Here is a 23,843-nt window from a genome sequence, read left to right as displayed (position 1 = left end):
GCGCAGCGCGAAGGCAGAGCCCGACTTCAGTGCATAACATAATATAGCTGCGATCAGGCCTTTCAATGTTTTCTTGTCGCGTGCTTTGGGAGGTGCTGTAGCGATAGTGTGGTACCGCGATAAGGTGGGCACATGATAAGAATACAGCTAGTTCACATCGTTACGCTGAAGGTGTTGCGAAAAAGCGAGCTTAAGAAAGGTATAAAATATGCAGAACATATTTTACCATGAAATGCGTCCAAGGCAGGTGTTGCTGAACCAAACATCAAGTACTGACAAATAAGTATTTTCTATGTGCTATACGCACTTGTACGAAATTCTCAGTGCAGCTTTATAAATGATACTTCTGCCTTATAAAACCAGCTGCTAGCGACATCCTTCGAGGAGTGGGCTGGGCATCCAAAACGTATCAGTGTTTGCAATGAGTTTTGAGCAATCTCGATATCTTCTGTCCGAGGACATGAAGAGGTCTTGTTCTCTTTCTCGCACATTTCTATGTTTTATTTGCCTCATTTCTAATAACAAGTTTCGTGCAGTAGGTTAGGTCAACAGTTTACGTGATACCTGTGTTGTCTACACTGACGTCATGCTTCTCGACTTCGGAAACCTTTTCTTCTAGAAGACCATCGAGAAGAATTTGAGCCATGTCCGGTACTCTCACCTGTAGAAAAAATACAGTAGAAGACACACTTCGACACAGTCTTCCGGAAATAATGGCTATCACTAAAAATCTCCACCTACCGACGCATAAGCGCTTTAATCTTTCCGTATCGCCGAGACAATAATGCTAATGTATTATCTTACATTCCTTACCACCGCTGCATTCATGGGTCGTAGGATGAGCATCAGAATGATTGCTGATGACTTGAGCATTCCTCAAGCCCAAGTTTTTGAGATCGTGACAAAAAAGTCAGCCATGAGGAAAGTGTGCGCGAAGTTCGTGCTGCGAGTGTTGTCACCGGAGCAAAAGGCCAACCGGAAAGCGATCTGTTAGTATGTTCTTCATCATGTGAATGAGGACCGCGACTTTTCGGACATTGTAGTGACCCGTGACTAGATGTGGGTGTTTGATTACGACTTGGAGAGCAAGCGGCAGAGCTAAGAATGGCACACCCCTTCTTTCCCACGCCCCAAGAATGCACGAATGAGCAAATCCTAGCAAAATTCCATGCTCATTTGCTTTTTAGATCGACATGGACTCATCCACAAAGAGTTTGTACCACACGAACAAATAGTATATGCAGTTTTTTACGTTGAAGTCCTCAAAGGACTGCGAAAACACATTGTTCGTGTCCACCCAGCCATTACCAACAACTGGCGGCTGCACCATGATAACGAGCCGAGCCACACAGCGTTCCGCGTAGTGGAGTGTCTTGTCAAGCACAAGGTGGCAACGCTGTCTCAGCCCCCCTACAGCCCTGACTTGGCCCCGCCAAACATTTTTCTATTCCCGAGAATAAAATCGACGCACAAGAGCAAGCATCACAAATTAGTAGAGGCAGTTCAACAGGCCATGATGAGGGAGCTAAACAGCATTCCAGTGCAGGCGTCCCTGGAGGCGTACGAAAACTGTAAAACTCATTGGCAACCGTGTGCAGATGCGGAAGGGTGCTACTTTGAAAATTTCTAATCGTTTGTAGTATTCTCATGATTAAATTTAAAAAAAATGAGTCCTATTACTTTCAGAACAGACCCTGTATATAGCGAAACATTAAATTTCGTAACGGCTACATTTGTACCCACCTGGTTAGACAGCTCTGTCTACACCGACGCATTGCCGGTAAGAGACAAAGCAAGACAGCATTAGTAGAACTAAACATTCGTCTCATACATTTGCGACTACCAACTGCAGGCGCAAAAGTGTTTTCGTACTCCAGCCAACACAATGTAATAAAAAATTAGTACATTCTGGTCGAATGCGCTTCACAAAGAAGAATAAAGTGTTACGGCTGTCACCAGTGCTTGCGGCTGGTACCGCCAGTTGCTACGGGGACGCGGTTTTGGCAACCTTCAACAGCGTTTGCTTGGATATTGTATCAGATTGACCATCAGAAAGGGTTCAACAGGAAAGGCAAGATGATGTGAAAACAGGACGAGAAGTTTAATGCATCGTTGCGGGTTAGCGGTGCGCTTCAAGCCAAAAAGTACAAAAACGTTCAGCGTTCGTGCTCCTGCAGGCATGGGCAGAGAAGATGTGTCCGTAGTGTCTCGCTGGCCTTCTGCCTAACACCATCAGGGCAACCGCTTTCTTTCTTGTTTACTGGTAGCGGGCCTTGCGAGCACACTGGTCACTTCACACAAAGGAATACCGAGAAAACTCACCCACTTGCATAAAGGTAAGGAGCGTAGGTAACGCCAGGTCAACACACTGGGCAACCCACACAAAGGAATTCGGAGAGAAACCACTACCTGCCGTAGAGGGAGTGAACGCATATTAAAGGAGAGTAGCATTTGCACTGGTGCGTAATCCCGCCGCTCACACCCGGCGGACAAGTTTTTTAGGTTGACAGGGAGACGATTGGGCATGTCGCGTCTTAGGTGCTTGGCATCCATTTCCTCCATCGCCACACGTAGTGAACCGTAAGAACAGACAAAAATGCACGGAACACGCGGACAAAATCGAAGTGAATAAAAATGCTCGAACAATGAATTTTGTAGTGAGCCATCATATTGACAAAGGGACTTCGCCAGTTGCCCTGACCAAGACAAGTCACTGCCAAGACTCTCACACAGCCCTCCTTGTCTGAAATTGGCCCTGCGGCGCGGACCACACGAACAACTGGTATTTGAGATCAGAGAACTCATTCATACCTTAACTGAGAAAGGACACCACGTGGCATTTCAGTGGCTTCCCAGTCACTGCAGAGTCATAGGGAACGAACACCCTGATAACGCTGCTCGGTCGGCTCTTCAAGGGGACGAAGAGGAGCCGGTACCGTTATCAAGGAGAGATGCCGCTCGAAAACTTCGAATGATCAGCCGTGACATCACGTTCTCCTTGTGGAACGCTGGAAGTTTTCACGACTACCGACTCCACAATTTTGACTCCTCCCTACGCCTTTGTATTCCAGCTGGACTCTGCTGCCGTCGTGGAGCTACCCTGCTTTGTCGACTATGGCTAGGGGTGGCTTTCACCAAGTCTTTCGCTTACCGAATTGGATGGGCCGACAACGCCTCGTGTGAGGACTGTTGTAACGAGGAGACTTTTCAACACCTTCTTTGTGACTGTCCTCGATATAATTTACGGAGACAATCACTCGCAACAGCGATAGCGCGCTTTGACGAAAGACCTCTCACAGAGGAACCTATTTTAAAATACCGCCATCATAAGCCATCGCAGCAGAGGGCGACGAGGGCACTGTTGCGGTTTCTGAGGGCGACAGAATTGGACAGGCGGCTGTAGCCTGAACAGATGTTGATAATGCGTCAAGTGTCACTGTGCTGTGCGATGACAGTATTCGGTGACAGTGACCGATTGTGATTGTGTGTCTACGCTCCTTCCTTTCCTTATCTCTACTTTGTTACCACTTTACCTCCCCCTTCCCTCTCTCCCCAGCGTAGGGTAGCCAACCGGATCTTTCTCTCTGGTTAACCTCCCTGCCTTTCCCCTTTCCCCTCTCTCTCTCTCTCTCCTTGTCTGAAAGTTAGGCCCAGATACATTGTTTTATTGAAGTTTTCATGACTCCCAAGTCTCCATCTTTCCCTGAACTTCTGCCTTGTAGAAACAATACATCGTACTACAGCAAGTGTGGCTGCTGGCAACTCTCTTAGTACCGATTGCTGTCATTTGCTTATATTTATAACTGAGGGCCCGTATTCAGGAAGTTTATCTTACGCGCAGAGTTGCCCCCCACCTCTTCAATCGCCTCGTTATCTCCCGCATCCGAACGCCACCTTAGCAAGTTTCCTATAATTTGAATTTCGATGCCGACGACGACTAAGCATTCACATTGATGCGAAATAGGCCGATCTTTGCTACCGCTGAATATTTTTATGCTGCGATAACGTGTCAGTTCAAGCTGACCTCTTTTATCATCTAGATTCAAGGGTATTTAAGATATAGTTATCGACCCATAACAAGAAATTTACGTTAAGTTATAGACTAGATGCTCTTTAATTCAATGAGGCCATGAATAAACCTAGCGCTGTAATATTCATCGCCATCTCAGAAGCATACTTGAGCGGAGCCTAAAAATACTTGACGGCAGGTCGCACCTGCCACTGTTCGCCGTTTTTCTTGAGGAAATGTAGAAGCACCCACTGGCGCATCTCAGCGGCTTCTTGACATGCATCTTCAATAATACACTGTCTAGCTGCGCGCGATTAGCCTTGCCGGATTTGTGGGGTTGAGGCTGAATAAGTCACATTTTGAATGAGCTTTTCGGGTAATAATTCATTCCTTATGCGTAAAACGAACACACGGTGTTCAAAACAAACATGCGAAGAATGTAGCGCGTGCCGTTAGGGTTATAAACATTTCCACGTTATCTCGCACTAGAAGTGCTGAAAACAGGCTGCCTGCTCTACAAGGTAATTCCAACACACTTGTAGAAAGCACTCGTCCTTGCTTCATGAAACCGAGACCAAGGGTGGCAGAAGTCGGTGTACATGCGGCCACACAGATGAACTGATGTACGACGAAAATCGCTCTTCTTATACATTTTTAGCCCAAGCGTGCCAAGTAACAGATTTGTATATTTTGCAGAAACGAAATAGCCTATTTCAAATAGAAGTATTTCTTTCTAAAAATTTAATTCATTACTGTTTACAAATACTGCCGCACCAACGTAACGGAGGCCTTACTAAATATTAATCAATTACTCCAACGTTACTTTCCTTTTGGCTTTTATTAACACTGCACAAGTGCAGTAAATAGAACAAAATGGCCTGGTTCTTCCACAGCTTACTATGCTGCCCTTCACACGTTGTTTATAGGCGCAAGAATGGCTTTTCGAAGTTTTATTCGGTGCCCTTGCCTCGTTTTGTCGAAGTCGAAGTCATGTGCAGCGACCATAAAAGATCACACGATATGCGCGCTGGAGAAACCAGTGGTGTAGTAACATACGAAAACCTTGATTAAAAGATTGTAGTTACTTAATGTCGCGATGCTCGGGTCTAGGTTCTCGTTCAAGGGCCGAGTTTAATTTTAGGGGATGGTGCTCTCCATAGGGCGAGTGAAGAACAGAAACAGATGAAATAAGGCGAATTCTTGGCATCAGCAGCTGAAGCGGCTATCGCTATTGAGCCACAGAAATGTGGTTTCGGTGTGTCTGCGAACATCTGATGGAGATGTGGTGTGAGAGTAGGGTCGAAGAATAATACGCACACGACAAAGATAATGTTCTGATAGAACAAGAACCTATGATTACCGGTCAACCTCTAGAATCTCTGCGCGTTTCTTTAGCTCAGAAAGCCACAGAAGAGCGGCACCATAAGAAGGACAGTTGCAATAGAATGAAAACGTGTTTTAGCGCACATGGCAGGCATTACTAGATCATGCCAGCAGCTTCCCGTTGTCATTGAAAATAAAGGCGCATGATTATTGCATTCTATCGGCGCTGACATATGGGGAGGAAACTTGCAGTTCAACGAAGAATCTTGACAACAAGTTAAAGAACGCACAAGGAGCGATGGAACCAAAAATGTTTCGCGTAACGTTAAGAGACAGAAAACAGAGTGGTGTGGATCATAATGAAAGCAGGGGTTGCCAATATTTTAGCTGATACTAAAGGGAAAAAAAATTGAGCTGGGCAGGTCTTGCACTGCACAGGACACTTACATCAAGAAATCATCTATAGCTACTCCCTGAACGACGTGTGACACAGTGCACGTAAAGAGAAAGGTCAAGCGCCTAAGACGACAGGGTATTTCCCGTGACATAGTAGGACAATACCAAGCAACATTAAGTGAGGCGTTCAGTGTTGCTAAACATCGCTATTTCCTGTTAACCCTGCCTAACTTCATCAGAACTCCTCCTTCCATGTTTTGGGGCTATCTGAGTAAAAAAAGTAAATCATTCGATTGTGCTGTGCATGAGGGCAATCCTGTCGTCGCTAAACAAGATATCGCTGATCCCTTCAATGCTTATTTTAACACTGTATTTTCGAACTCGCCCGTTTCCCCTCGTGTGAGTGGCGTAGCACACAATGATCATCTTAGTTTTATTCCTTTGTCTGGCGTCTTTTCTATGCTTGTAAATATAAAAACAATATCGTCTCCAGGGCCGGATAACCTGCCACACGTGTTTCTTCACAGATACGCCGAAATGCTATCTCGCTTTCTTGTTAACATCTTTCGTGCATCCCTTTCACCGGCGGTACTTCCTAACAATTGGCTTTCTGCTCGTACTGTTCCGATACTAAAGATAGGCGATCCATTACTAGCGGCACACTACCACCCCACATCACTAACATCATCTTGTTACAAACATTTACAACACATTCCTGCTTTTCACATCAATAATTTTCATGATGATAGAGCCATTCTATCTCCTATGCAGCATGGTTTTCGAAAGGGCCTCTCCCCTGTAACCCAATTAACCACTGTACTTCACAGTCTCGCTAGCACTGTCGAAAAATCAGGACAAACAGACATCATATTTTTGGACTTCAGGAAAGTATTTGATCTTGTATCGCACGCAAAGCTAATGGAAAAACTTGAACATCTCAACATTCCTTCACATCTCGTTACTGGGATTCGCGCTTATCTTTCCAACTGTACGCAATTCGTAGTAGTTGATTATTGTTATTCCTGTATACTTCCTGTCACCTCTGGTGTTCCCCAGGGTAGTGTTATTGGATCATTATTATTTAACATATATACTAGCCTAGTGTGCACGCTGGGATATGCAGCTTAACATTGATAAAACAGTATTTATGAAAATCACTAGAAAAATTAAGAAATTGTCGTTTACCTATAGCCTATGAAAACCTCTTATGGAGGTGAATGAATATAAGTACGTCGGTGCTACAATAGCCACTAACCTTAGTTGGAAATCGCACATCTCTCATCTTTGCGACTCAGTTTTTAAAAAGCTTTGCTACATCAGGCGTAAATTAAAACACGCTTCTTCTGAAACCCGTCTTATAGACTACAGCTCTCTTGTCCGTCCAAAACTCGAGTACGGAACTATTGTATGGTATCCCTATACTAAAACTAACATCGATGCACTAGAAATGATACAAAGTAAAGCAGTAAGCTTCATCTTCTTTAAATATCGCTCAAGTGATTCCCCAAGTCAGTTAATGGCTGAACACAACATTCAGTTTTTATAACAAAAAAGGAAAATTCACAGGCTTAAATGTCACTTCTTACTGACTTACGATAAGCTATCTCTTTCTCCTGAACGTTGTATAACACCCCTTGCTGCCCGCCTAACAAGACATCGCCACGCTGCCTCATTAAGGCCTTATATAAAGGTAGAACCAACGTCGTTATGTATTCCTCTTTCCATCACACATTAACGGAATGTAACAGCCTACCTTATAGCAAACGTGCCAGCACTGACTCAATAGCGTCTATTACTATATAAAAATCAGTGCTTGTGGTTACGAAATATTGTTTCAATTTGTATCGTTATGCAATATTTATTAATTTATGCGGTGTAACAATTTTGAATTAGACACTCCTCTTTCTCTCTATTATATTTCCAGTGCTTCGAAATTCTGCTCATGAAACAGTGTTTCAATTTGTATTTGCCGCTCTCTGTGAATTATTTAGGTGCTTTACTCATCATAAATTCCTAATTTCTATTACTTTTTTTCCGGAGCTGTTTCTCCTCCTTCGTGAATCTATTGTGTTATCTTTTTTGTATGTACCTTCCCCTTACGCCTCGGCCTTCTAAGGCCTGCAGTATTCCTAAATAAATAAATAAATAAATAAATAAAAGAAATAATCGATTAGTTATTGCAGTTACAGAATGAATGCCAGAGGAAGGAAAGCGCACTTTAGAATAACAGAAAATTTGTTGGGGTGACGAAATGAACAAATTTGTGGGCATAACTTTGATTTAATTAACGCATAACAGCCGTAATTGGAGACCGCGGTGAGAAGCCTCTGTTTCACGGTTAACGTAAGAATAGACCGATAATGATGATAATCTGGGGGACTTTCCTTCGGCACTGTTCACTGCCTAGTCAGATAGACTTAAACGACTAGTTGTAACGGACGCCATCAAACGTTCACGTTATTTGAAAAGGTGGCCAAATCTAAAACATATTTAAATATTGAGACGCGGGCGAGATGTAGGCGAAGGATATATTTAAAAGTATTTACACAGAAAACTAGGGCAAGAAATGATGTCCGATGCGGCCCACCTGCAAGCATTCTCATCGTCGTCTTCATCGCTTTGCTTTCCTCGCGTTCATCCACTTATCGATCGCTCCGTAACATCAGCCTCCGGTCGTGGAAGTGCCATCCCGGCACTTGCTACGAAGTTGAGGAGCAAGAAGGTCAATACGGCTTCAACCGGGAACGTGAACGACATGAATTTGTAGCGGGGAGGTCGAAGAAGCAGGGCGCAGGGGTACAATCTCGTGGGTGTAAGGCCCGGTGTAATGTGGGAGGAGCTTCTCTGATAGGCCAACACGGTGCCATAGTGACCTATGGTCGCCATGTCAGGCGTGAAGTGTGCACTTCTGTGTCGGCTGTCGTAACAGGGCTTTTGGTTTGGACGAATGAAGTCGTCAAGCTCGAATCAAAGGCGTGAATCGGGGCAGGGGTAAAGGCCTCAATCTCGCGGCGCACTATCCGTGTCAGGTGATCTGGCGTAACTGACAGCTATGCTGCCGTGTGGTCTTCGGAAGACATTGCCGCCGTGTTGGGAAGACGGGCAAACGCGTGGCCAATACGCTGTATTTTAGCCTGCTCAAATCGCCGGCACCGCTTTGTAAGAGCGTCGACTGTAGAGGAATTTGTGCACATTGAAAGGTTCAATGCGTCGTCGGCAATCCCTTTCAAGATTTGCCCAACCTCGTCGTCCTCCGTCATCTCGGCATCGGTCTTTCGACATAGCGATAACACGGCTTCAATGTACGAGACGTATGATTCTGTAGACACGTCGTGAGCACCTTTTTTCGCGGTGATCTTTTGGCCAACGGGCTTCCCAAACAAGTGCCGCAGTTTTTCTCTGCAGGTGTCCCAGCTCCCGATATCAGTTTCGTGGTTTCCGAACGATAGTTTTGCAGATTCCTTGAGGTAGAAAATAATATTTAGCGACATCAGGGTCGGGTCTCATCGGTTGTTAGCTCTCACGCGTTCGTACTCCGCTAGCCACTCAACGTGCCCGGATCCCGGGGTTGCACCACCACAACCATTAAAGTGGCGGGCTCTGATGTAGGCGCTGGTGTTCCGCCATTGCAGAGAGAAATCCAACACGAAGGCTGCTGCGGAGTTCTGTTACGAGGCATGACGTACCCAGCACTTCCACCAATGTGTGACGAAGGCGAGATGTAGGCGGAGATTTACAAAATATTTACGAAGAAAGCTAGGGCAAGATAAGATGTCTTATCCGACGCACCTGCAAGCGTCCTCATCGTCGTCTTCGTCGCTCTGCCTAGCGTCGCGTTCATCCACCTCTCGATCTCTCCGTAACAATATAAAGGTGCCTATAGTGTACAGTCCTAGAAGTATGTCCTTGTCATAAAATCTAATAGAAATATATATATATGGCTCATAACATGTAATATACCACCGGTAAAATATGGGTTTAACAACCAAAAAAGCTTGCCTATATCAGAGAAGTCATAGACTGCACTAAGCGAAGACCAATGGAGACGCAGCTCTTACTGCCTATGCGGGCCGTCTATGAGCGATTTCAGGAGAGAGGGAAAGAACGGTATTGTAAAAGAAAAACTCAGGCGCTAGAGTACCTACACAATAGTCCTAATCTGCAGGCTGAAAGCGTTGCATGTTCAGGTGACTGAGGTGTAGCTGCAGGACGTTAGTTGTGCGCAGGTGGTAATCAAACAACTTACATTATTTTCATCCCTTCGCACTCTGCACACAATTTACCTGTTCGCAGATGCGTTACCTGTCTCAAGTGGAAATCGTTATATACAATTGGATACTGAAAAAGTGACGGAAATATAGCTAGCGCGTTAGTGACTACGCAAGGTTATTAGTAGATTACAAAATTACTGCAAAACATAATTGAGTAGAAGTAAATAATTACATCTGATTGCTTGCGTACAAGTCTGCTTAGTATGCATAAGGTTCTGTATACCAACATAATCACACGAACAGGAACAAATATAAATTGAGCATAATTACGTTTCACCTGGCGAACGTCGCTCTAAACCCATGAACTATCTTTCCAAAAATTTAGGCTTCCGAAAGACGTTACATTTAGAAATGGTTTAGTAGTGCTATCTATTTGTACAACTGATGCGCACTCCCAAATTCCAAGTTCGGTTACATTACGCACCTCCGGATTTTTTCGTCGGTATTGAATGACTTCTGTGACTTTTTTGGTCATTTCTGCATGGGGATTGCTGCTGATCCTGTCGATGACCATGAAAGCCCACTTCAGGAGCCATTGCCAGTGGTACAGGTTCTCTGAAATGAGTCATATGCCACTCCCTATGGTTTGGTATTTTCAGGAAGATGTTAGTGCGAATAGCCAGCGAACCAAGCAAAGTCTTTGTCAAATATTTGGTTCCATAAGAGCAGCTGGAAACACATTTGAGGCAGTATTGTTAAGAACTGCCTCGAGCAAACATTGAATTCTCCGAGTTAAATAGTTCGTTGTCGTTAGAAAGTATGTGCTTAAAGTTTTCTCTCTTCGGAACAGTTATAAATACGAATTTTTTGTTAAAAATTTGTATGTTTGGAATCACCAGCTATCCGCAATTAAGCATAAACTGGGTCCAAGCACGGAACAAATGTTATGGTGGTGACGATAACAGGCATAAAACACAAGTACCTGAGCAGTGCGGCACCTTACGTTGATCCGGGAGCCATGCTCTTCCGGCTAGACTTCCGCCATTCGCATTCCCTGTTGAGCCTTGACCATGCTAAGAATCTGTTTATTCGCTCCCATAGCTCTATTTGTGCGTTTACTGAATAGCGCTTCATGACATGCAGTGTAACGGCAGGAAGTTAACAAAGTTGTGAATGTAGAGGACGTGAAGATAGCTTTGTATTATTGCTGAGAAAGGCACTTCAACATTGAAAAGGTATTCAAAAAATACTGGGTATTCTATTCGATACCATTTGTCTCTGGTTCTATTCTATACTCGTATTCGATTCCGTCTTCACGATCCCTATTCGCACGTAGACACGATGCCGCGCGCGCGTGCACCACTGACCTCTCTCCTGCGTGGAGAGCTCAGTGACGTGACGCACAGCTCAGTTTTATAGAACACCGCGAGAGAGCGTTGCCTACCGCGCATCGCTAAAGCACCTCAATTTTCGAAAAGTAGCGCCATTCTTAGATCTTTCTGCCACTCTGCTCTCCCCGGCGTTTCCTCCTCCACGCCGACTGTCGCCCGTCTGCTCCGCTCCTCCATAGGCCAGTGTGTGTCACGTGAAAGCACGCGTCACGCTTTTGTATATTATGCGAAGCATACCAGCCGCACAACCACGCTCTTCCTTGCTGTGCCGCGCGCGGCCGCGTAGCTACCATATGACGTCATAACAGCTGCAAAAGCGGAGGCTCAACTCGTGCGCTCGCTTGCGGCTGCGTAGCTACATAGCCGGGTCTCAGCTCGTGCGCTCGCCTGCATGAGTGGTTTCTTCGTCTAGCCGAACCAAATATAGCCAAGCAACAGCAGTTCACCAGCCTAAACAGTTGTTCAACAACTGAAATAAAGGCTAGTATGCTTCGCATCCTGGGCTTAACCTTAGCTAAGCCACAGCCATTTTTTTTTTCTTTCCAGCATGCTCCGATTGCCATTGCTGGTCCAGTGCGACGAAAGTACGCGCACGCGGATTGATCGCGGAAGGTCGCGGGATCACATAGCGGCCGCGGCGGCCACGTTTCGGTGGGCGCGATATGCAAAGACGCCCACGACCCGTGCACTGGGGCACGTTAAAGAACCCCAGCTGGTCAAGAATAATTCCGAGTCCCCCATTCCGGCCTGCCTATAATCGTATCGTAGTTCTGTCACGTAAAACCCAAGAATCAATTTTTTCCCTGTCTTGTGTGCCTTGAGTGTTCCAGTTAAAGCAACACTGCTTCCCTGCAACAACTTACAACGCAATAGAATACAGATGAACCTAGTATACAGATATAACCTAAGCACTTGAATGAAAATGTTACTAGTGCTAATTAAAGGGGGGATAATTATTTAGCGAACCACTGTTCAGTTGTTTTATAAAGTTCGTTCTTGCTATCAAATTGCAACCACTTGCATTGTAATAAATACTGTTTGCAGGGAGCGGAGTCTTTTTCTTCGCTGGATTTACGTTTCGGATAGTGGCAAGTCCGTTTGGCACTATCTGATCAACCCAAAACAACATTTGTAACACCTGACGGATTATACGAACTCATCGTAATGCCTTTCGGCTTGTGTAAAGCTCCAGCCACTTTTGAGATAATGATGGATAACATTTTACGCGGCCTCAAATGGAACACAAGCCTATGCTACCTGGATGACGTAGTTGTCTTTTCCGCTGATTTCCGAACACATCACAGCCGTCTAGAGCACGTTCTGAAATGCCTTACTGACGTGGGACTTCAACTCAACTTTAAAAAATGTCGTTTCGGTGCCCGGAAGCTCACTATTCTTGGCCATGTTGTATCGCAAGACGGCGTCCTTCCGGATGCAGCCAAGCTCCACGCTGTCGCTTTCCACATCGAAAGAAGTTAAAGGAGCTTCAATGTTTCCTTGGTTTATGCTCGTATTTCCGACGTTTCATTCAAAATTTCGCTTCCGTTATTACACCCCTGACAGCCTTTCTTTGTGGCGACAAAGAGCTTTCCGCTTGGTCGCCTGCCTGCGATGAGGCGTTCACGAATTTACGCCACCTGCTAACCTCACCACCTATCCTCCGCCACTTCGATCCTGAAGCCCCCACTGAGGTCCACACCAGTGCTAGCGGCGTCGGACTCGGCGCCGTACTCGCGCAACGAAAAGCGGGGTTTCATGAATATGTCGTTGCAACAAAGGCCGAGGATAATTACTCGGTTACAGAGAAAGAGTGTTTAGCCATTATTTGGGCCATTGGAAAAATCCGTTCTTATTTGTATGGTTGCCCTTTCGATGTCGTCCCTGACAATCATACCCTTTGTTCAGGGTCTACCCTTAAGGACCCATCTGGCCGACTTGCTCGCTGGACCCTTAAGCTAGAGGAGTACGACATCCGCGTTCTATACCGTTCCGGCCGCAAACACAGGCAAGCTGACGCCCTTTCTCGCTCACCGGTGTCCGCTGACTGCGCTTGCCCCTTGAGCCCACGCTTACATCTCATGCACTGCGCAACATGCCGTCCGAGCAGTGCAAGGATCCCTGGATCAGTGCTCTCGTCAACATCCTTTCTGATCCTTCCACCTCTTCACCATCTCGTGCTCTTCGCCGCCAGGCCACCCACTTCTTCATTCGCGACGACATTTTTTATCGTCGTAATTACCTCTCTGACGGTCGCAAGTGGCTTCTCGCGATACCCCGGCATCTCCGTGACCTTATCTGCGACGCTTTCCACGCAGACTCTCAGTGCGCGCATGTCGGCCTCTTCAAGACATATATGCTCGACTACGCACCCGATTTTATTCGCGCGGCTTGTATAACTACGTCCGAAAGTTCATTCGCACCTTCGCTCCGTGCCAACGCCGAAAATCACCTCCCGGACAAGTCTACCCGTCACTACCCCTTCCCTGCCCTATTCGGCCCTTTGATCGTGTTGGTATAGACGTATACGGACCGCTACCCTCCACTCCAGCAGGCAACCGTTGGATTATTGTTGCAGTGGATCACTTGACCCGCCATGCTGAAACAGCCGCTCTGCCGACTGCCACCGCCCGCGACGTTGCATCGTTCCTGTTACATTTCATTCTTCGCCACGGTGCGCCTGGCGAACTTCTGCGCGATAGAGGCCGCGCCTTTCTTTCCGATGCTTTGAAGGCACTAGTCGACGAATGCCGAATCGTCCACCGCACCAGTACGGCGTAGCATCCGCAAACTAACGGAATGACCGAGCGCTTCCACCGTGCTCTTGGTGATATGCTCTCGATGTACGTTGCCTCTGATCATTCAGAATGGGACCAAGTTATCCCTTTCGTGACGTATGCGTACATTACTGCGGCCCAAGCAACTACTGGATTTTCCCCTTGCTTTCACCTATACGGACGAGAACCTTCTAATACGCTCGATACCATTCTTTCATATACACCTCACGCGTCCGAAAGTACTCCGCTATCTGAAGCTGCTCGTCATGCCGAGGAATGCCGCCAGCTAGCCCGTTCTTTTTCCACCGAGGACCACTGCAGCAGCAATGCCGTCAACCTGACGACCGCTCTGCACCAATTTCTTCTCCTGGCTCTCTCGTATGGCTTCGGGTACCCGCTACCACACCCAGCCTCTCCGCAAAACTTGTCGCCAAATACCTTGGACCCTACCGCGTCCTGGAGCAAACGTTTTCCGTCAATTACATCGTAGAGCCCCTCACGCCATCCACAGATACGCCATCGTGGCCGCGAGCTTGTCCACGTCTCTCGCATTAAGCCGTACTAAGCCGCATTAAGCCAATAGTAGTCTCTCCTCCTTAAGCCGCCACGATGGCTCCTTTTCTGCGGAGGGCGAGTGTAACGAAGAGTAGCCTGCCTGCGCCTCAGCACCATCGCTACCGGTATGAGCTCCTGGTTGCTGTTCTTGGCAGACCGCTTGTGACTGCTACTCATTCGCCTTAGCCGGTTGCTAATAAATCTCTTAGAAAAATAAAAAAACGATTTCATGTCCTGGTTCATTGTGCAAATTATCAATACTGTGTACCTGTGAGAACGTTTCTCATGGCCGCCAAAAGACGTGCATGAGGTACACGCATCTGTAAAAGGCACGGCGCAGAAGCGACCTTGTTGCTGGGTGTTGCTGGCCCCAGACAGCTGGAATTTCTCACGCGCCGGCGGAACAAAAGTGTTGTGGAGGTACGTAAATGGACCTACGAAACTAGGTACACATTACTTTGAAGCAGTCAGAACGTGGAAATGAGGTAATTACGCGCGTGTTTGAGCACACTATGTGCATGCGTCGTATTTCAGAACACGGCCTCTCAACGTGCGGGCGCTTTACGCCTTAAATAATAGTACTTTTCTCTATTTTTTTTGCGCAATTCCAACAAGACACTATTAACGCCAGTTACCGACCGACGAAGCGACACCCGGCATCAGAAACTGCTCCGCTGGGCTCGCACGAACTTTTCCGCGGATTTTCTCTGGTGGCGAGTTAGCCGTCGTCTGCTACGGCAGGGCCAGCATAGGTGGGGCCACTGTCGAGGCAGTGCCGAGCGCGTTAGTGGAGCGGAAGAGGCGGGGAGTGGCTGGTGCTACTTTTGGAGATTGAGGGCTTTTACACATCACTGAAATAACACATCACTACGCTTCACAAGTGACGCAGAACAGGGGGAAGTCTGCGATTGCGTCGGCAGTAGCAGCGTATCATGAACACGCAACAAACACGCGTTTTGTCACTTTTTGCGGACACGTTACGCTATTCATTGCGTCATGCGATACCCTTGCGTCGGCCTGCTCGTGTGCTTTACTCCTGTGTCAAACACGAAAGCCCCAGAGCAAGTAAAAAAAAAGAAGAAAAGCTGTCCCTTCAAAATTAGATAGGCTTTCAAATGCGATCTTAGAATTGGTACCGTTTCGCTTTTTCGAGCATGGCTTACGTGACTCGAATTTTGCTCTCTGGTTCCCTTCATTGTTTCCACTCACGGCCAAGGTGGTAAAAGAAGCCCGAAGTCAAATTCGGGAGGACGGCGAGGGCACCCTTGAACAACGGGTTGTCAGGATTCCGTTGCACGCCCGTGTCGATGCCGTACGCTGCCTTGCCAATCACGTCGAAGGTGAAGCGCTCGCAGAGGCTGTTGATGTCCACGTCAACGCCGCGGTCAGCGTGCTCGCCCAGAACATCGACGAACTGCTTCTGGGCGTGCAGCAAGGACGGCATCACCTGGGGCGTGAATGAGCGCGTACCCGCGTCGATTTAAATGCGCTAGCGCCTCGACAAGCGTGTTTTCTGTAAAGCGTTTCTTTGTAATCATTCGACAATGCAACATTAGGAATCCTCTTCTCTACAATAGTTATAGAATGTCTTAGAAATACAGGCTAACATATGCGCATGGTATGCAAAATATATCTTTTTTTTAACTTGGTACGTGCGGAATTTTCACCAATGTATTGGTATTTGAACACTGGAACCAAAATTGTCGTTAGTGTACTTCTTTATTATATTAAATTCCTTATTTATTAGGTACTGTATGCACAAAGGCATAAGCATCAAAGGCAAACAATGTACATAAGACAGAAACGTTTTGCCGAACACAGAATAGGTGGGATACAGAAGGCAAAATATGGCAATGCATAAAAAAAGTACGAGGAAGTAAAACATTCATCAAACGGAAGTAATGAAGAGCAAATATGATATACTATGAGCTTCAGTTTTACCATACGGAATAAGGACATTTCTCGCGTAAGATGTTCCAGCCGACAACTGTAATAAGAAAGTAAACATAAACAAGTTGGCCCTGTCAAAGTATGGCGTTGACGATTGTGAATGAGTATGACGTGTTTGATTAGTTAATTTTCATGAAACTTTTCTTGTTTCTTACAGAAACATGAAACTTCGCAATGAGCTAACACAGGCGCGATATTTAGAAATCTTCATGTTGAATTTAAAACGTTTCCGCAGAACTAGCTGACTTTTGTGTACATCAGTTGTTAGGCTGCATAGCTGTGTTCATTGTCCTTGTTCATGTGACGTAAACTACATCGCGCATAATTAATTGCTGTTTTTGTGCCATGTAGCGGAACTACAGTGTTTCCGACAACGCACACATATGTTAATTTTGGACTAATACATAGGCTCTAATAGTTTAGGCCCACTTCCGAAACCACCCCCTTCAAAAAAATGTTCTCGATTTGGCCTCATTTAGCAAAAGCCCATTTAGCAACCTTGCGAAAGCAATATTTTCTTACTATATTATGTTGTCCGCTAAACTACTAGCTTTAATAAAACTAGGACATTATTTGTACCACGCCCTACGTTCACTTTATTCTGCACGTTGTTGTCTTGCCAAAGGTCGTAGTATATGAGAACAAAAAAAAAAAAAACCTGTTCATACGACTTTGTTCTTGGTTCGTCTTCGCAAAGTTCAGCGTGGTGTTCTCTAAATGAGAGGCCTTTAAGAAGCTCTCATTACTGAGTTAGGACTTTGGAGATGCAATTGTATTTGGGCACTAAGTTTTTGGCGTTTTTGAAGTATACGAAGGAAAAGCAGATTCGGGGTAATCTGAAATCTTCAAAATGCACATGACAAGTTATGTTTGTGTGTGCGTAACGTTTACATACGGAAACATGAAAAATTCAGATATGTAGGTAGGAACACTAATACTAAGAAGCGAAAAGCAAAACAGTTTATAGCCAGAACCTGTGTCCAGAGTGCAAGCAGCAATAAACTAAGACAAATAGCATGGCACATATTCCACTATTAATCAACCCAAACGGAATCAAACCTGGGTGGCCGAGTTTTTATGCATGGTGCAAAAAGTACCAAATATTTCCCGTAAAGCAAGACGAAGGTTCGCGAAGTGTCTACAATGGTCAACGTTGAAGATGTGCTCATGGGTAATTTCGCCACAACATTCGTTACCGCTCAAAGAAATACACTTAGTAATAATTGTACACCTGGGTACTAACCACCCATACGTATAACAAAAAAAGAAGGTAATTCTATACTTTGAGGGATGCTAAAGGAGCTATCTCTTTAATAGAACTCATTTCTGTAACTTTGTTGCCTTTCTAAACAGAATGCACAAAATGTCAATGCAGGATACGACAACGCTTTTCTGACGAGATTATATTTGTTGCTGAAAATTTAAAAGCCTGCTACGTATATATATTGGCGAACGGGCTGGGATAACGATATACAAAAAAAGAGGACGTATACCATAAGAGCGCTGAAAATTAGGACTTGTATTTGTGTTGCCCCGCCCTGTCTTGTTGTACCAGCACTCTTGTTTACAAATAACGAGGTGCCAACCAGCTCTACAAGCCGTCGAATGCCTTGGTTGCTTAACAGTTATGGTGTTGGGCTGCTAAGCGCGAATTTACGGGATCAAATCCCGGCCACAGCGGCCTCACTTCGATCGGGGCGAAATGCGAAAACATCCGTGAACTTAGGCTTAGGTGAACGTTATAAAGAATCCCAGGTGGTCCAAATTTCCGGAGTCCCCAACTACGGCGTGCCCCATAGTCGCATAGAGGTTTTGGCACCTAAAACCCCATCCATCCAAGTCATCCAATTACATAAGTACACTTGTATGGGGCAGGACGGCAAACTGGCACTGTTTAAAAACGAACCTTTCGTGGCGTCCAGTTATTGCCTAACCAGGCCGGATTCTATTTCGAATTTGGTTGTTCGCGGTCATAGCTGTAAGCTGTAGTATTGACGCCACCTAAGAGCCCTTCATCAGCGTTCCTCCCGTGCGATCACTTACCGCTCTGAGCTTCGACGACGTGAAGAACTGCGACATGCAGTTTCGAGAACGCTTCCACACAGAACCTTTGGAGAAGATAAGGTACTTCTCGAAGAGCGGGTCTTGCTCGTAGATGTGAAACATGCGCTTAGAAGAAAAGATTTTATACACAGTGTTGGGAGATGTTGCCAGAAAAATATAAAAACAAATACTATAACAAAAGCGAAGACTGAATTCATACTCAGAAACAACATATATAAAACGTCATACTGACGCGTGCGACGGCCTTCGTGACTGGCGCAGAAAGCATTTGTTGCACATTGCATTCCTTCGAACAACGTTCGCTGAAAACATTCACGGCCAACGGTGTTTAAAGTAGTGAGCAGTTATAAATTCATGTGATCCGCAATCCAAATACATAACATTAGCGCCATGTGATTTGTTGAGTATCTCAAGCAACAGGTGCTGATCCGAAAAGGGCGCTGCTCTCCGTAGCGCTATTTGGGGCCGTTACTTCTCGGAAAATAGAAGGTAGCGGATTTATCTGTGTTGTGAGCGCAATGTATATGACTGTTGTTTAATTCCGTCGGCCTTTGTTTTTTTATTTTAGATACTGTCGATCCCAGTGGAATTTTTACATGTTGGACATATATACGCACAAATAGCGATAAAAACAGGTTTAGATCATTTCAACGATGATATTTGCAATCGACACGAAGCAGATATACACATATGGCAGGAAATAAAACATGAATGATAAAGTGCACTTGGCATAAACGGGTGAAATTGCATTGGCAAATACAATGTTTATACAGATTTTACCTTATACAACGACAAGAGTGGTGTGGTATTTCCGGCTAGCATAATCTAACAATTGCTGAACAATTCTTCTACAAGGGTTACAAATTTCGGCAACGATGTGTTAGTCGTTATGCAGGGGTCCAGGCTATTCCATTCTCTTATTGCAAGAGGAAAGAATGAATATCTAAAACAGTAGTGCGAAATTCATATTCTTTAAGCGTTAGTGAATGCTTTTGGCGAGAAGGTCTGGTGTCGACTAGGGATATATACAACGAAGTATTTATTCGTAAGGGATTGTGTATTAATTTGAACAATAATTCTAGTCTTCATAGTTTGGCGCGGTTTCGCAGAGTAGGAATACAAGCTTTTTTTTAGCAGTTGGGTAGGCGAATCACTATTGTATTCGTTAAAGATGAATCTAATTGCCTTTCCCTGCACTCCTTCCAGTTTGTTAATAAGCTGTTGTGAATAGGGAAACCTCATTGTGTTACCACCCAGTTGAAAAAGACAACAGGAATTCCTGTCGCAACTACAGAAATTTCTGTTGTACAACAGGATTTTTCTGTAGTAACTACAGATTCCTGATGGAGCGACAGACTTTTCTGATGTACAACAGACATTTGTTGTTGCTACTACAGAAGTACAGTCTGTCGTATGTCTGTTGTTACAACAGAAAGCTGAAGCTCTACAACAGATTTTTGTAGTACTACAGAAAAATTTGTCATCACTACAGGCACCCTGTTGTCCCAACAGAAATACTCCTGAAGTAACCCGAAAAACTTCTGTAGTGCTACAGAGAGCTGTTGAAATACTACAGAAACCTATTGTGGCAACAGGCCCCCAATTGTCACAACAGAAGTGTTCCTGATGTAATGCGACCAACTTCTGTTGTACTACAGAAAAATGTTGTTGTACGACAGAAACCTATCATTGCAACAGGCCCCCAGTTGTCATAACAGAAGTGTTCCTGAAGTAATGGACAAACTTCTGTTGTACTACAGAGAACTGTTCCACAACGGAAACCTATCGCCGCAACATATACCCAATGATGACAACAGAAGTGCACTGAAATTGTGTGATGCGACAAGCTTCTGTAGTGCCCGGTTGAAAAAGACAAAAGGAATTCCTGTCGCAACTACAGAAATTCTGTTGTACGACAGAAGTTGTTGACATTTCTTAATTGGGAGACATTTCTGACGTTACGACAGAAATTCTGATTTCGCAACAGAAGCATTATGTCGCGACAACAAGAGTTCTGAAGTCGGAACAACAGCTTTATATCCTGACAGCGACTCCGACGTTACGACACCAATTCTGACGTCGCAGCAGAAACATTCGGTCGCGACGGCCAAGAGTTCCGAAGTCACAACAGAAGCGCTTCCCGTCGCGGTCCTTTAAAATTGTATGTTTTTGCATCGGTAGTGTACACTGTACTTTTCTCCTGCGCGGTATTCAATCGCGCTTCTCTGAAGCCGGCAATGCTGACACCGATGGCACCGACACCGGTATTAAAGTCGACGTGGCGAATAGTTATAATTGTGCCGTGACGACGCGGCACCAGCAACGCCCTACCGGCCTCCTCAAAATCGGCCGCTGATCAAAATCATACCATCTGCGGGAATGGCTGCGTATCCGTTTTTTTTTTTTTGGTAAGATGTGGCACACAGGCCTGCGGACTTACATGTGCTGTTACAGTGACACATTAGTTAATTTCCCAGGAATATTTCACAAGCTTATGCGAAGCGGAAAAGAAGATTTCGGTTGTTCCACAAAGTTGCGTGAAAAGCTGTCTCGCTCGGGTCTCATTAATCTGATACAGTGCTGCCGTGAGAAGCCAGTATGCTGTCAGAAAGAACTCTCATCCACGAATGTTTATGTAGCTATTTTGCATTGAACACACGAATTATATGCGCGCTCAAAAGTGTAAAGAACGAGAGACAACTGTCGAAACTAGCAGTAATAACCCTAAAAGTCAACGTTGTCTATTTCTGAATTTCTTATTTAATATGGATATCGTACATCTAAATCGATGTTCTAGCACTGCACTATGTGCTTGTCGATGGTACGAACACTCTTGCTCTTCTAGAGGTGCGGCACTTGACGCGGTGGAGTGATAGCGGATCTTGGCTCTCAAAATGCAAATGTAAACACCAGCGCATCAGCACGTCGTACTGTTCACATGGGCAAAACGTACACTCGAAGAGCATGTCAGGGGTGGTGCAGTGGTAAGATGCCGGGCTAGGAATCGAGAGGTCGCATGTTCGAATCCTAGGCGAAGACGTTTTTTTTTTTTAATTTTTTTTTTACTTTTATGTTTTTCTTTTTTGTGCTAACAAATTTACGTAATCTTACGGACGTCTCTGTCAATTTTTAATTAAATATTGATCAAGAACTACAGAACTTTCTACTACAGGACGTCACACTACAGACAACAGAACTACAGGCAACAGAACTACACGCAACAGAACTACAGACAACAGAACTACAGACAACAGAACTACAGACAACAGAACTACAGACAACAGAACTACAGAAACAACGTCCCAAAATACAACAGACTGGTAAAATTTCCTGTTGTGTTTTTCAACTGGGCATATTCGAGAACTGGGCGAATAAATGCGTTGTATGATAGCAGTTTATATTCCAGCGGCACAGCTCGAAGTATTCTTCTGAGGAAGAACAACCGTTTAAAAGCCGATGGTATGATACTGTTAATATGCGATTCCCATATTAGGTCATGTGAAATGATCAAGCCAAGAAATTTATGCTCATGAACTCGGGGGAGTGGTATGTTATTAATCGTGTATTCGAAGTCCGACCTATGTTTTTAGCGAGTTATAGATAAATAGGGAGTTTCTTTAATGTTCAGTTCCATCTGTCACTTTTTACACCACAGCACTACATGTCTGGCTTCATGTGCCTTCGTGTGAACCTTATCTGCATTTTTTGCGCCTTGCTTGATTGTTGTAGCATAACTACGCTTCATGTTTCTATGTTTTCTCCCTGTCTTTCTTTAGATAAAATGACCTTTTGAGTGTGCTCTTATCTACTCTTTCATACTTGTGGCCTTCAATATACGCATTTGTGCTTGGAAAGAGGCAGGCCGCATGAATTTAGGGCCCCAACATCTCCTAAACTTCATGCATAAAAAAATTATGTCACACGCATTGTGGCTTCCCAGTTTAGCGAATTAAAAAGAAAGATGCTCATTAGATTCATTCGAATGAAATTAACCGAGCATATTTCCCTTTTCTGCATTTTCTGGCTTAAAGCTGATGGCAAGTCAAAAGACGAAGTGCCTCGATATTAGCATATATTTTACTTACACCACGACTTGAAAAATTGTTTGCCTCCTTGATGAATATTTCGTTTATCATGTCCAGATCCTTGACCACCATGAATGGCGTATCACCAATGAAGAATCTGGGAAGCGCATTCACGAACCAATGGTTTAGGTGTTCGAAAAAAACTACGAAAATACAAACATTTGTGCATGGCAACGAAACTACTCCGCATGCATGAAGCTTGAAAAAAAAAAGCTTAACAGAGTCATAAGCACAAGGAACAGTATACTGACATCAAATATTTCTGTCCACAGCAGAACGGCAGCAACCTCTGCACCACCGACACAGCTTCGTTTTTTTTTCTTTTCCTGCGATAGCAATTAATGCTCAAAACTGGTTTTATTCTGTCTGTCCGTCTATTCCGTCGCACTTATGGCTGCGGTTCTCGCCAGCGACGTAATTTTGTTGTCGTCAGCTCATCGCGTCATCACCTGCTTCACCATCGTCACAGAGCGCATGAAAGGAAAACTTCATTCTCGCCTGGCCACAACTTGGATTTCATTTCAAGCGACTGCAGCGGCGTGCATTTGGGAGTCGGGGAAGCCGAACACTACGATCTTGTGCAATAGCAGTGCTGCACAATCATTACAATGATTTACGCTCAAAAGAGACTGTGAGTGGTGGCGTTGGTTGGTGTATTCCGGATACCAGAACAAGCACTACTGCAGCAAGGAAGGACGACATTATGTCCGTCGAATAAGAGTTGCTCTTAACAAGGTCTCTTTGCGTTGCCTTTAGATTCTTCACCTTGAGGCTCCTAAAAGGCGAGACTCGGTATTTTCATTTTTAAAACCCTGTTTGCCTGTGTTATATGCACTCCGTACGCACTCTCGATGGGGCTGTAATTTTTGAGATCTAACAATAATAGGAGGTGCTTCCAGATAATATCTTGCGAGTAGCAGTGGACTATGAGTACAAGAATTTCTTATATTTATTCACATAGATACGCTGACACACAAGATACACATTCAATAATTCACCATTCGTGTTAAGAAATCTTTTTTTTTGTAGCACAACACCAGATTTTAGTGTCATCGTCATAAAGGTCTGCGGTCAAACCGTGATAT

At 44.9% G+C, this 23,843-nt stretch overlaps 1 protein-coding gene across 1 annotated transcript in view; it reads right to left on the bottom strand.

The window, feature by feature from the left end:
* LOC135909741 (cytochrome P450 3A6-like) overlaps nucleotides 1-23,843 on the bottom strand; it is a 58,188-nt gene that overhangs the window by 18,692 nt on the left and 15,653 nt on the right. Inside the window, exons 5-9 of the mRNA XM_065441803.2 lie at nucleotides 22,759-22,855; nucleotides 18,653-18,778; nucleotides 15,869-16,106; nucleotides 10,424-10,554; nucleotides 565-661 (exon numbers count right to left, since the gene is read on the bottom strand). Coding sequence (XP_065297875.1) covers nucleotides 565-661; nucleotides 10,424-10,554; nucleotides 15,869-16,106; nucleotides 18,653-18,778; nucleotides 22,759-22,855 — 689 coding nt within the window. The remainder of the gene's footprint in view (nucleotides 1-564; nucleotides 662-10,423; nucleotides 10,555-15,868; nucleotides 16,107-18,652; nucleotides 18,779-22,758; nucleotides 22,856-23,843) is intronic.

This window comes from Dermacentor albipictus, chromosome 8 (genome assembly GCF_038994185.2).
Source record: "Dermacentor albipictus isolate Rhodes 1998 colony chromosome 8, USDA_Dalb.pri_finalv2, whole genome shotgun sequence".
NCBI classification, from domain to species: domain Eukaryota; kingdom Metazoa; phylum Arthropoda; class Arachnida; order Ixodida; family Ixodidae; genus Dermacentor; species Dermacentor albipictus.
Note: the sequence above shows the minus strand (reverse complement) of the source record. Positions and strands in the feature narration are given on the sequence as shown.